General features: G+C 39.2%; 1 protein-coding gene across 1 annotated transcript in view; it reads left to right on the top strand.

The window, feature by feature from the left end:
- Positions 1-292: 292 nt before the first annotated feature.
- RYK (receptor like tyrosine kinase) overlaps positions 293-13134 on the top strand; it is a 1434429-nt gene continuing 1421587 nt past the window's right edge. Inside the window, exon 1 of the mRNA XM_044070454.1 lies at positions 293-990. Coding sequence (XP_043926389.1) covers positions 738-990 — 253 coding nt within the window. The 5' untranslated portion in view covers positions 293-737. The remainder of the gene's footprint in view (positions 991-13134) is intronic.

Consider the following 13134-nt stretch of genomic DNA (forward strand, 5'->3'; position numbering starts at 1 on the left):
TCCCACTTTGGGCATTTGAAAAGGTGGTAACCCTATATGAGACAGACCAAAAATGTGGACATTCTGCAACAATCTGTACAGTTATAAATTTTGATTTTTGAGAAGACTCCGACGGGTTAGCATAAGACGCAGTACTACACTTTCACATAAACTTCCAAGTCAAACTCACAATTACCGCATGACGCCAAGCCGTTTGGCAGAAACGCGCTCGTGCTGAAAACGCATAACTTATTCAGTAAGAATTAAACCAGCTGTCGCGCGCCTATTCCCTTCGTAGACAATATCCACCGATATCCTAGAAAGCTTAAACGCGCGCACTCGCTGTGGAAGTATGGGAGGGATAAGGATAGGCTCGTGCGCTGACACAGTCTAGCTTGGTTGTTGTGCCCGCGCAATAACCCAGACAGTTTGGATAATACAAGGAATACTTCATCGGGAGCGTGCTTAAGTTTTGAGGGGAATGGGACGGGGTGTGCTCTGCGACGGTGGGTAGTTCGGCGGTCGGAGAGGATTGAAGTACAGTTTACGTGTTTCTCAGAGCACGCGGTAAAAGTTGTTGGGAATTTCAGGATTACATAGGCTGACTGACTGGGGAGAAGGGCAAGGAAGAAGTCGAAGGTGTTCACCGCTGGCTGTTCGTTTGGGACGGGCAGCAGAATGAGGACGGCGCCTCCGCCACACTGAGCAAGCGTGCTCCCGAGCAGTCAGCTGCCCCGGGTGGCCCTCGCTCTCCCGGTATGTGGCGTGGGGGGCAGGGCCCTGGATCTGGAAGGGGCGGTGGGATCTTGTGGCGGTTTTCCTCTATCCCCTCTTGGCTAGCTATCGCCTCGTTGTTGATGGTCAGGGTGATGAGTGCTCAGAAGGCCAGTGTTGATTTTATTTCCTACAACTACCAACAGCAGCTACAACTTCGCTCTAGCAGCGCCGCCCCGGGCCCGGCCAGCGGCATCAACGTGTATATGAGCGAGGAGGAGGTCCGCCGGCTGATCGGTGAGTTAGTGGAGGGGCCCAAGTGTACTTTTCATATTTTCAGCATCATTTCTATACAGACAAATTTGTTACTCATTAGAATCTTGCCTTGAACTTGGTGTCACATTGCTTTGTTCCACAGCTGTGTTCAGAGGATCACAGGATTTGCAAAGCTCATTTCATGTCTTGCAGAGATTGAAAAGTCAAAGTTTGCGTGCTGGTGTTATGAAGTTCTGTCATCTATGGATGGTGTAGTATAGTTGCGTTTTTTTTCTATTTGTGTACAGTGTCTCTCTCTTTCTTTGGAAAATGCGTTTGCACAGGTCACTTTTATTTAGGAATTTAGAATTAAAGTGTAATGTATTGTGTATTATAAAATAAATGTTTATTGGTTGGTGTTGGGAACTTCGAGAGAAATTAGTTACAGTCTTTACAGACTAGTTTCAAATTTGTTTTTTATCTCCTTTAAAATTTTTTTTTTTTTTAATATTTTTCTGCTAACTTGTTAGGCATTGTGGTTACTCTTCTTATGTTAAGGCTTGACCTAAAATCGAGTTAGTGCCAGTAATGGCTCGTCGGAAAAGAAAGGAAGCTCTTTAAAATGGTTTTCCAAGTAGTATTGTACTGTATTTGTAAGTGTTAAATTTTAAAATATTTCTAAACAGTGTATTTAGACATCTGTTAGAAACCTGCAGATTATTAGTTTAGTTAGGGTGGCGGTAAGTGATATATCCCAAATTCTTCAAGCTCAGCTCATTAGTAGTTAATTTTTCAGTGGTGTAAATAATATCTGTTAACGTTAAGCTAACATTAAAATATGCTTCCAGAAGTTTTGGTCTTATAATTTGGTGGCATTGTTTTATTATTATTATTATTATTATTGTTATTAGTAGTACTCGTGTGTGTTCTCTGGTCTTACAATGTGATGGCATTGCTTTATTATTGGTAGTATTACTCGTGTGTTCTCCTCAGTATTTCAGTTAATCTGGTTGATAGAGCCACCAAAATAAATTCTTTGTACTTTTGATTAATTTGTATATTTTGCTTTGTATTCCTTGACTGCATTGCCTAGGCTGTGTTTGACCAGGATAAACCCACTTGCCTGGTTAACAAATTATAGAATAAGCATAAAACAATTTTGATCTCAGCTTGGTTGATGATGTAGTTACTCTGTAGAGGTGTTATACCATTTACCTTTTTGGGACGAACTTGTTTCAGATGACAGTAGTAAACTAGCTTTAACAGTTATGCTACAATTTAGAATTAGTGTAGCATTATTTTGTTCTGCATTGTGGTTTGGAATAGATGAGCAGATGTAGGCTACAAGTTTTAGGTGAGCTGTATTTGTTGTACGAGTGTCTAATAGACTGTTTTGTCTTGTGGTGTTGATACTTTGACTATTACAGTGTGATTTAAGAGTACAGACTTTTCTGCATTGTGTTCTGCAGAAGGTGTCAACTGAATATAAAGTGGAAGCAAAAACTGTTCAAATATTCAAGCATCATTTTTATGTCTTTAGTAATTGGATTTCTGTACTTCTCATTTTAATACTTGAATGAAATATCCAGGCAAACTGTGGAAACTAGTAGTTTTTTGTTGGAGCACTTTTGTTACATTTACAAACAAATCTTTTGTGCCTGTTTTCTTGCTGATGTGAGGAACAAGCCTTTTTACTGAGATTTTATTGATGGTTACAAATGGGAGTTTACTTGTATATTGACATTCGTACATGTACATCTGTATAGACAGACTGCAAAAATGTTTTATATTTTAAGTTTGTTTTGCTGTAGTATGTTACTTTCTTTGAAGAATGGTCTCTGACAAAGATGACACAGTAAAAGATTCACTGAAGCCTTAACTTAGAAAGTTTTTTTATTTTAATGCATGTCTGGTTTTATCATTGCGCTGTGCATATTTTGTATCATCACACCTATGTTTCTGCTTATATTTTGTAAGGGAAGACATAATATACCAATTTACAAGTTCTTCCGTTCTGCACATGTGAGAGGAATTTGAGAACAAACGAGTGAGAGAGCACATGAATGGAATTTATATTAGCTCAACAGCACACAAGAATGATTTGTTGGCAATAACACACAATGGTATAGAGTAATGGATTTGGTGGAGAATGTTTGTTTTTCCTAGACGACAAATGTCCTTGCATTCATTCTTTTGCTAATTTCTGACTTGTCATGTATTATAGTGTTTTTTTTCCATGTGGGTCCTTGTACCCTGTTTAAAAGACTTGTCAGATTGTAATAGGACTATGTTGTTTGCGTGCAAGGTGCAGTTTTATCTTGGTAATTCCCAAGAAAATGATTTTAAACCATGTTTTGTAATGTGTTTGCATAAGGTTTTCTAGTGTTTGATAGTGGGCACATTTATTACAATTAGTTGGTAATTGGAAGAGTTGGGAGAGGGTTGTTATTTGTGAGACTGGTGTCTATTTTTACATGGCTGAAACTGTGAAAGACACGTCCAAAGGTTGGAGTTAGGTTAAATGTTTGTCTAGTGGCTTATTAATAATGAGGTGCATGTGTTTTAGGAATTTATTGTCCAGGGTTTGTTTTTGTGTGTCCTCATATGTCTGGTTTTAGGGTTTTACTTCCATATGGTGGCTTATTGTGTAAAGGTTAGTAGGGTCTTACTGAGGTTTGTTCATTTTAGATCATTTGAGTAGATATTTATATGGGCCCACTTTTGTGGTGCATTAGTAAGACAAAATGTTGCATATTGAATTTGTATATGACAATGTTGAATATTTTTAATTGTGTTTAGTTTTTGTAATTGTGGAGGATTTTCTCCCATTGTCTTCACTGAAAACAGGCTCTGCCCATACAGACTAATGTCCCATGAACCAAAAGAACAAGTATATAAACAAAACGATAAATATTCATGTTTAGACATTTGCAGTATGTGCTGCTTATTGTCTTGAATGCTGTTACTTTGCTAATTCGGACTACTGAAAGTGAACTATTCAGATTAATTTATCTGGCCAGCCAGCAAGAACACCAGTGTGAATTTGTAGCCAATGGCAATTAGATAAGAGTCGTAATTTGTCTTAAATGCCTTACTTTGTTGTCAATCCTATATCTGTATGTTTCTATGCATGTATGTAATATATTTAGAGCTCTTTATGCATTCCCCATACCATGAGATATAGTCTAAGGAGCACAGAAATTTTCTGCCAGTTCTGCATATGTACATTTTTTATGTTTTGTATACTATAACTTGTAGTCTAAGGCACTTCTTGTATGTGTATTTCTTTGCAGCTGAGTATTTTACTCTATCAGCTCTGAGCCCTTTCTTATTTGCAGTGGTGATGGACAGGTTGACAGATGAGATCAGACAGGAGGCCCCATGGACTATGATGTTTGCAGATGACATTGTGATATGTAGTGAGAGTAGGGACCAGGTTGAGGAGACCCTGGAGAGGTGGAGATAAGCTTTAGAGAGGAGAGGAATGAAGGTCAGCAGGGCTAAAACAGAATATATGTGTGTAAATGAGAGGGAGGGTAGAGGAATGGTGAGGATGCAGGGAGTAGAGTTGGTAAAGTGGATGAGTTTTAAGTACTTGGGATCAACAGTTCACCTCTCTTCCACACTCACCATTACTCTGAAGAAGAGAGTACAGGCAGGGTGGAATGGGTGGAGAAGAGTGTCAGGAGTGACAGACTGGTACCAGTAAGAGTGTAAGGGGAAGGTCTACAAGAGGGTAATGAGACCAGCTATGTTATATGGGTTTGAGATTGTGGCATTGATGAATAGGCAGGAGTCAGAGCTGGATGTGACAGAGTTAAAGATGTTAAGATTTGCACCGGGTGTGACTAGGATGGACAGGATTAGGAATCAGTATATTAGAGGGTCAGCTCAGGTTGGACAGTTTGGAGACAAAGCAAGAGAGGCGAGATTGCATTGGTTTGGACATGTACTGAGAAGGGATGCTGGGTATATTGGGAAAAGGATGCTAAGGATGGAGCTGCCAGGTAAGAGGAAAAGAGGAATGCCTAAGTTAAGGTTTATGGATGTGGTGAGAGAGGACATGCAGGCGGTTGGTGTGAAAGAGCATGATGGAGAGGACAGGAAGAAATGGAAACAGATGATCCGCTGTGGCGACCCCTAACGGGAACAGCTGAAAGAAGATGATTGATTTTACTCTGTCACACTGTGTTGTTTGTGTGTGTTGGCTTTGTCCTATTTAAATGTAAACAAGTATATAATATTTGTGCATATGTAATATCTAAAAATTACTGAGTGAAATCCTTTAAATTTAAATCTGTAAAATGTGTGAATATTATTTGTGTAATATAAATAGATCTGTTGATGATGTATCCTGGCACTGTGGTATAGAGGGATAAAGCACAGATGATTTAAGTTGTAGTGGTGTCTCTGAAACTAGATGGGCTGGGATGGGGAGGATGAGTGAGTGGCCATTTCTGACTTGTGCTTTTTGGGGATTCTGTATGGAGACTCATTCCAGTTGGCTGATTACCATTTCCAAGTAAATGAAGTCTTTCAAGGCACTGAATTGAGGATGTGGGTTTAGTGCTACAAGCCAGTGTCAGCAACCCTCAGTAGTATGTGTGCAGAAGCATGCCCATGCATGGGGGGGCATAGTAGCACCCCCGTGTAAGTTCTTACTGACTTCTGTCACTTTTTTGGGGGGGGGTGTTGTTGGTCCAACTTCTCCTTGTTCTTTCCCCCTTTTTTTTTTTCTTTCTATGTATTCTAAAGCATTTTCTCTCGCTTCTTAATGCTAACCCATAATTTTCTCCTTTACTGTCCTACCAAGTTCATTTTCAAATGTTTCATAGCTGATGGAAGGTTGCTATTAATTAATCATATTTTTTGTTTTACTTTTAGCCTTTTGTGTATTATGTTTAATAAAATGTTGCGAATTTCTAGAGCCTTTCTCTCCTAGGCCTCTGTTGAAAAGGGTTAGCTTTCTGCCCATTCGGACTATCTTGGTAAACAAATGCAATAAATAAAACTGGACGTGGCATCTGACTTTAGGAGATGCAGACAGCATCCAGGTACCAGTCATGTAGAAGAGATGAGCAGTGTCAGTACAGTTGCTCTCTCTAGGAGTACAAGAGCTAACAAGTATACTTTTAGTAGAGAACACCTGACAAAACCATCCATGAATTACAGACTGAGCTGGAATGGTTTTAAAATATTTTAACAGAAGAGGGTGTCTGGCTAAGATTGTAGAGGCCCATTCTTTTTTGTGGGTGAAGATGTTTGTGTTGTAGGGAATGTGAAGTGTGGTGGTTTGAGAGAGACCAGGAGTGTTAGATTTTTGTAGCATTACTGCATTGCTTGTTGTGTCTTGCTTTTGGCATGTGACTCTTGGGAGCAGAGACATACGAGTCTCATTGTCCCTTTAAGTTCATATGTATTGGCAAGTGACAAGGTCCTATTTAATTTAATATTTTCTGCATTTGGATGAAGGGTGGGTAAGTGCTTAAATGTCTGACCTGAGCACTCCTGAAACAGGGTGTGATGTAGTGCATTAATCACTTCTGTTAACACGTAGTGGAGGATTTTGTTTTCAGGTGTATTTAAGACACTGGTGCCAGTTTGGTCTGTAACTTGCAGTATACTAGTACATTGTGCTTTGGTAGAAGCGCAGTGCGGCCTCAGCTTGCTGCAACCATGTCTGTGCAACTTTCTGTACATTCGGCCTTTGTGCACCAAGTAACATAAGAGCCGTGTTGCTTGATGGATGCACAGGGAATACCTGTGTTAACTGCCCCGGGTTAAGATCAGATGGGTAGGGTATATTCTTGCTATAATCTTTTACTGTCTCTTCTAGTCATTTCCACACTTTCATGGCAAACATCTGACACTTTGGGTCATTTGTTCATAGCTTTGTTCTATTGGTTCTGTCCATGAGCTGTGCCTGCTACTGTGATTTCTGTTCTTCATTGTAATTACTCAAACTTGATGCATTATTCATAGCTACACTGGAGTTCTCCTTTGACTCCTGATTTATTTTTTATTTTTTGTCATGGAGGCTGGCACTTAGGAGAACCGCATACTCAAAATTTTTTTTTTTTTTTTATTATTTCATGATGGTTTGGTGTTTCCTACATTTTAACACCACTCTGACTTTTTACAGGTTTTTAAATATTTGTATACGTAATTTCTGAGTCTGACCACATGGGGTCTGGCATCTTGAAGTAGTTCTGATTGTTTAGTCTGCCTCTAGGTATCCCACAATGCAGTGTTTTACAGACATCAGGCAGGCCTCTTTCTTCCTAAAGCTTCTGCATTGATTTTATATGCACACACTGCTGTCTTTCAGTCAGTTTTAAGTAACATTTCATGCCATTCAATGACTACTTAAAACACAAACAGGGCAAATACCACAGAACAGACTTTCAAAGCGCTTTTTACTGTTGCTTCTTTTTAGAATGGCTAAATTGCAGTCTTTTGTGAAGCTTGAATTGTACTACGTTGACTCCTCTCCCATCCCAAAACTGTCTGTATTCTTTGGCCTTGATGAACTGGAGACTGCAGCAAGCTTTTACAGGGTGGGATAAATGCCTTTTTTTTTTTTTTTTTTTTTGAAAGTGAAACCACCACAGTACAGTAAGGTACTGTTCTGGTGGGGAGAAACAGTTGATTTAAAATATGTTAAATGCTTTGTTTGTTCATAGCAGGGACAGTAGCTAGGGAGAAAAAGGACATAGCAGGGACAGTAACTAGGGAGAAAAGGGACAGAGAAGTTGAGCATTTAATAATAGAATCGTATTGTTGTCCTTTAAGATGTACTTTTCATTTTTCCCTTTGGTCCCCCCCTCCCCCATGCTTGTCAGGCATCACTCCCTTTCATTTGATTCTCCCTGCTCATTCATTTCTTGTAATTGCAGTAGTCCTTGCACCCCCGCATCACCATGGTGTTCTCCACTTGTCAGTTCTTTCACTGCTTATGATCAGTGCTGGAATGTGCGAGATGACAATAGGAAGGCTTGGATGAGCTTACATTTTTAGTTCAACTCCTCATCTCTTGTGGTCTGCCTACCCAAGACCCATAATGCTGACCTACCAGTTGCGCACTTCTGTAGCCTGGCTGCTTGAGCAATGGCCAAGTTGCATGTTGCCCAGATTCTTGCTGCACTGCTCTTGATTCCTCGTGGGAATCTAGTACTAGACTAGACTGTCCTCTTCCACTGAGATGAGCGAGCTGACATTAGCTCCTTACATGAAATTCCTCTTACTGTCTCCTTCAGGGTTTACCTAGTACTGTTTAGCAACCTAATCTATTTAATATTCTGAGTATTCTCTCTCTCTCTCTCAGAACATGTTTTTTACCCCTGCTGCTGAGCCATTCATGTGAGACCCCAACAGTGGTGCATTCGCTAATACTTTAAAAGGTTACCATGGGTCTATGTGGTGAATACTTCAAAGCCGCAGTGTGCATTTTGTACTAGATTGTTGATCAGCTGGCAGACTTTTTTTTCTTCTTCACAACACACAGTTTGCTACTATCAACGACACTAAACAGCAGCACAACTTTTTGCTCATCCCTCCAGTTGTATAATTCCAAGGTAATTGGGTATTGATAAGTTGCATATTTCTTGGCATAGCCATGTGTGGTATGTCTACCTGTAGCTGTTGGTCAGCATTTACATGGTAAAATGCTGAATTTTCATGTCCCTGACTGCACTGTGCAAATATGTACCATCAATAAGTAATATGAAGCCTGTTGTGCAGTGTCTCTCATTCAGTTCATTGTTAATCTGATGTGCCAAGGCAGTTGTCACTTGGGATGCAACAACAAGGTTCAACCCACTGCTCTGTCTTTGTGTATAGTGGCTTCATACAAGATGGTAGTCCAATTACACTACCTATTACAACCCTTTTTATAATTCTACTTCTTTTGTCCCCATTAGTTGAACGGTTAAATTGTGACGTGGTAACAGTAGAATGGGCTTTGTTTTGCACTAAAGATTGTTTCACAATTAAACCAGAGAAAATGTAGGTTTATACATGCCTGTTTTGTTCATTTAATACATTTGTTTATATTTTGCATTAATAATCAGGGAAAGTGTCCTAAGCACAGCTGACTTAGTAGGGGTTGGGTATAGTGTAGCAGTTGGGTGTAGAACTTTCCTATATGGCACTTTGCCCTTTAGGAGCTGTCTGTAGTTTTGACCGAAAACCTGCTTTAGGATAAGTCAAGGCTTTAAAGTACTAGAATTCCCACTAAAATGGTGAAATGTTGTGTTAAATACAAAAATGTATTTTTTTTGTTAAGCCACCATATGAAGTACCAGTGATATTTGAGTACAACAAATGTCTGGGATTCACAGAAAACTAGAAATCCATGGAGTATGAACTTGTTGAAATGCAGGGAATGAGAAGATGAATTTCCTTAAGGAAAGTTACTTAACTGAATTTCTGAGAGTTCTTTTTCTGGCATGTAAAGCTGGAGAGAGTCATAACCAGAAAGGGAAATTAAGTCACGATGGATCTGACTAGCAAGTAAGGAAGTCCAGGAATGCAGCTGCTGATTGGTGTTTGTAGCTGACACATTGCTTTACTGAGCAGGGTGATGAAACATAGTGCTGCATGTGTTTTCTTGTCCTGGATTCAATTTTTTTCTTCTTCAAGGGAATCATGGTTCTCCCTGCCCCTGCTTACCTTGAGTAATGATGGCCCCAGTCGAATGTCTAGAAATAGAAGATTCTTATCCTTGGGATGAGTTTCCATTTTGGCCCTTAAAGGTAGCCCTCCCCTAAGGAAGTCTGCTAGCTTGTTACCATTTCTCTTTGCTTGCTTCAGATCATGTGGATTGCACCAGCAGGCTGCAAGGCAGCCATGACCCTAGGGTAGGAGAAAGGAGCTGGATTCTTGCTGCTGTTGCCCATCTGTCCTGCTTCCCCACATCTGTTTTTAGTGTGTTGGTGTAAGTTTATTAAATTTGCTTAGACCTGTATTTTGGTGATAACAGTACTGCATGTGCCAAACCCCAGAGACCACAGAAGGGAGACCTCTATATAACCAGATCATGACCTACAATAGCCCACCCAAATACAGGTTCGGATATCATGGATATGCAGTTTCCAAATGTCTGTGTGGCCAACTTGGTAAATGTGGGCATCCTGAAACAATGTAGCAACTGTCTCATTTCACAGACTATTTAGTCTTTAAAAAAACACAGTATGTGAGATGCGCATGTACACAGTTTCACTGCAGGCAAAAGTCTGGCATACAAACAAGGTTGTTAAGAATGGGCACACACTACATCCACCACATGCAAGCACACAAACCAACCTATGCTGAGGCACTAAAAAGCAATCTTCTCAAATCTCAAAGATCTCCTAAGCCTGTAAATGGTAATGCCTTTCCTCGGCAATCTCTAAAGCACTCTCCAAAAGCAACATCAAACACCACATGTACTACCCCCAGTGGAGTCCCCAAGAGCAAAGCCCGTAAGACAAGCCAACATATTACCCAGGACATTTGTTATGGGGAGCTCCATTGTACGACACGCAGATGCTCCACTAACCAGACTGAACAAGTGGACTATAATGGTTAGTATGTATATAAAGTCAAACTGCCATAGTAGAAGGAGAATTATTTATTGCAAGAACAAAGTGAGCACTTTCACGACCTCCCAGGTCGCTTCATCAGACTTAATAAAACATCCCATGCCTTCATTGGTCACTTTGAGATATACACACACGCCCCATGCCTTCATTGGTCACTTTGAGATATACACACACACACTTTCAATCGGTTAAGACAAACAAATATTTATATCCGATTCAAGTAATTTTTAAAATAGTAGAAAAAAACATAAATAGACATAAAACTGTTAAAAACAGTATGCAAGTTCAAATGTGAATGCCTATAGAATCATGTAGAAGGGAATTGGTGCTTTAAGGCTCTTGCCTTTAAAAATGGTTTCAAAGAAAGTTTTCATTAATGCCTGAGGGTTTGTCTGCATTTAGTTGCAGAGTCCATTTTTGCTCAGCCTCTTATGTTCTGTTTCTAATGTCACCCCCTCTGATATTTTCTTCCAGAACTTCTAAAACTAAAATTTTAAAAACATGGTGCATCCCTTCAGTTTCTACATGTTTAGCAAGGGCACTACTCTCCTTTTTGTTTACTATGTCTCTCACATGTTCTAAAACGTGTTCTTTGAGCATTCTATTAGTCTTGCCCACATAAAAAAAATTTACAATATTGGCAAAAACTAAGACTATATTTCTAGTACTGCAGTCTGAGTAAATTCTAAACTTTTCCAGTGGATGTACAAAAGTGCTATGTGAGAAAATGTACTTAACAAGCTCTGCAGTTCCTGCACATATATGTCCCTATCCTATGTGATGCGTTCAGGGACCTAATGTGTTTGGGTTTTATAACATAACTGCCTTTTAAGTGATTTTTCTTGTTTGTAAATGAGAAGTGAGGTCCATAGTCTGATGCCTTCAGGTTCTTTACTGGCTAACCATGTGTTCAGTTCTTCCTAAATATATCACAAAATTGACTGACATCACTTGCATATGTAATGGGGGAACCTAAGTTACTCATCCCTGGAGTCAGTTTCAGGGTTATCTCTTGAAGTTTGTTCTGAGAAGTAAGGTCTACCCTTCCCTTGACGTTCTTTACTCCTTCTGTGGTGTGGCTGTTTCTGTCTGGTTATATCCTCTTATCAAGTAGTTCTCTTCTTAACACTCCCTTGAACCTCTCCAACTCATCATTTTTACTATGTAATTTTGAGGCTCTCAGGAACTGCCCTTTCATAACGTTTTTGCTAACATGTCTTGGATGCATGCTGTTTTTATGTAATATGGAATTCTTTCTACTTGGTTTTCTATACAGGCTAGTGGCCATCTGCTCCATTTCTGATTTTTTTTTTCACTAGAACATCAAGGAATTCTATCTGTTCATTTGAGTACTTACAGGTAAATTTTAAAAATGGTGTCGTCGTGTGTAGGTACTCTACCCAGCATCTCTGAGTTTTCCCATAGAAAAAACATGTAATCCACAAAATGTGCGTACCATAGAACATATTTGCTAAATTAATTTCCCTCTAGTAGAAATGTTTCCCATTGGACTAAAGTTAGGTTGGCGTAGCAGTTTGCACAAGCTGTGCCCATAGCTATGCCAACCTTTTCTAGGTAAAAATCATCTTTAAAGACAAAAACATTATTGTCCAAAATTATTTCAAGCAGACTGCATAACAGATTCACTTTATCATTAGAGAAAACATGTTTAGAACATAGCAAGCTCCTAATGTTCACTATTCCCCACTGATTTGGAGTCTCTGTGAAAAGTGATGTAATATCTAAGGTTATAAGCAGATGCTCTTATTTATCGAACTTGTCTTTCTATACAATGTTTGCAGAAGAAGAATTTGTGTCTTTCAGTACTGTTTCACACTTTCAAGCACTGGATGAAGATTATTCTTTACATATATTGACATGGCTTCTGTTGCCCATCCTCTCCTAGACACTATGGGTCTCATAGGTGGACATATGATATCTTTATGTACCTTGGGTTGGCCATATATAACTGGAATGGTAGGAGTTTCTACATTAAAATACTTAAGTAAATCCTCTGTTATCAAATTTGTAGTCAGCAAGTCTAAACAGCAAAACGGCAATCCTGTCTATAACACATTTAACTATATTTACCGAGATATAGGCATAGGTTTCATAGTCATTCAGTAGTTTCATCATTTGCTGGATATAAAATCCCTATCCATAATCACAGTTCTCCTCTTTATCTGCAGGTTTAATTTCCACTGAATGCATTTCCCTCGGGTCATGTAGAGCATCAGATTCTTCTTTACTCAAGTTATAAAAGACAGCTCTTCTATCTGAATTAAATGCTTCCCTTATTTGCTTCTCACATACTGACACACAGGCTTCTACCATAGGGTGTAATTTAGGTACAAAGGTACTAGTTTTTTAAAAAATATGCACATTGTCAGTCATCTGTCCTTTAAAACAGTTTTTAAAGTTAAGTTGCGACCTGTCATTTCACACTGAGCTAATCGAAGGAAGGACACTGAGCAAACTCTGATCTATAATAAATACCATTAAGTATCATTTTTTTTCTTATTTTTTTTGAGTTATTTATAGCACTTTGTCTACTGTATACTTTTCTAGCTAGTTACACTGTGTGTGAGGTATTAACTGGAAATTG

This window comes from Protopterus annectens, chromosome 4.part1, assembly GCF_019279795.1.
Source record: "Protopterus annectens isolate FY-2018-M chromosome 4.part1, PAN1.0, whole genome shotgun sequence".
NCBI classification, from domain to species: domain Eukaryota; kingdom Metazoa; phylum Chordata; order Ceratodontiformes; family Protopteridae; genus Protopterus; species Protopterus annectens.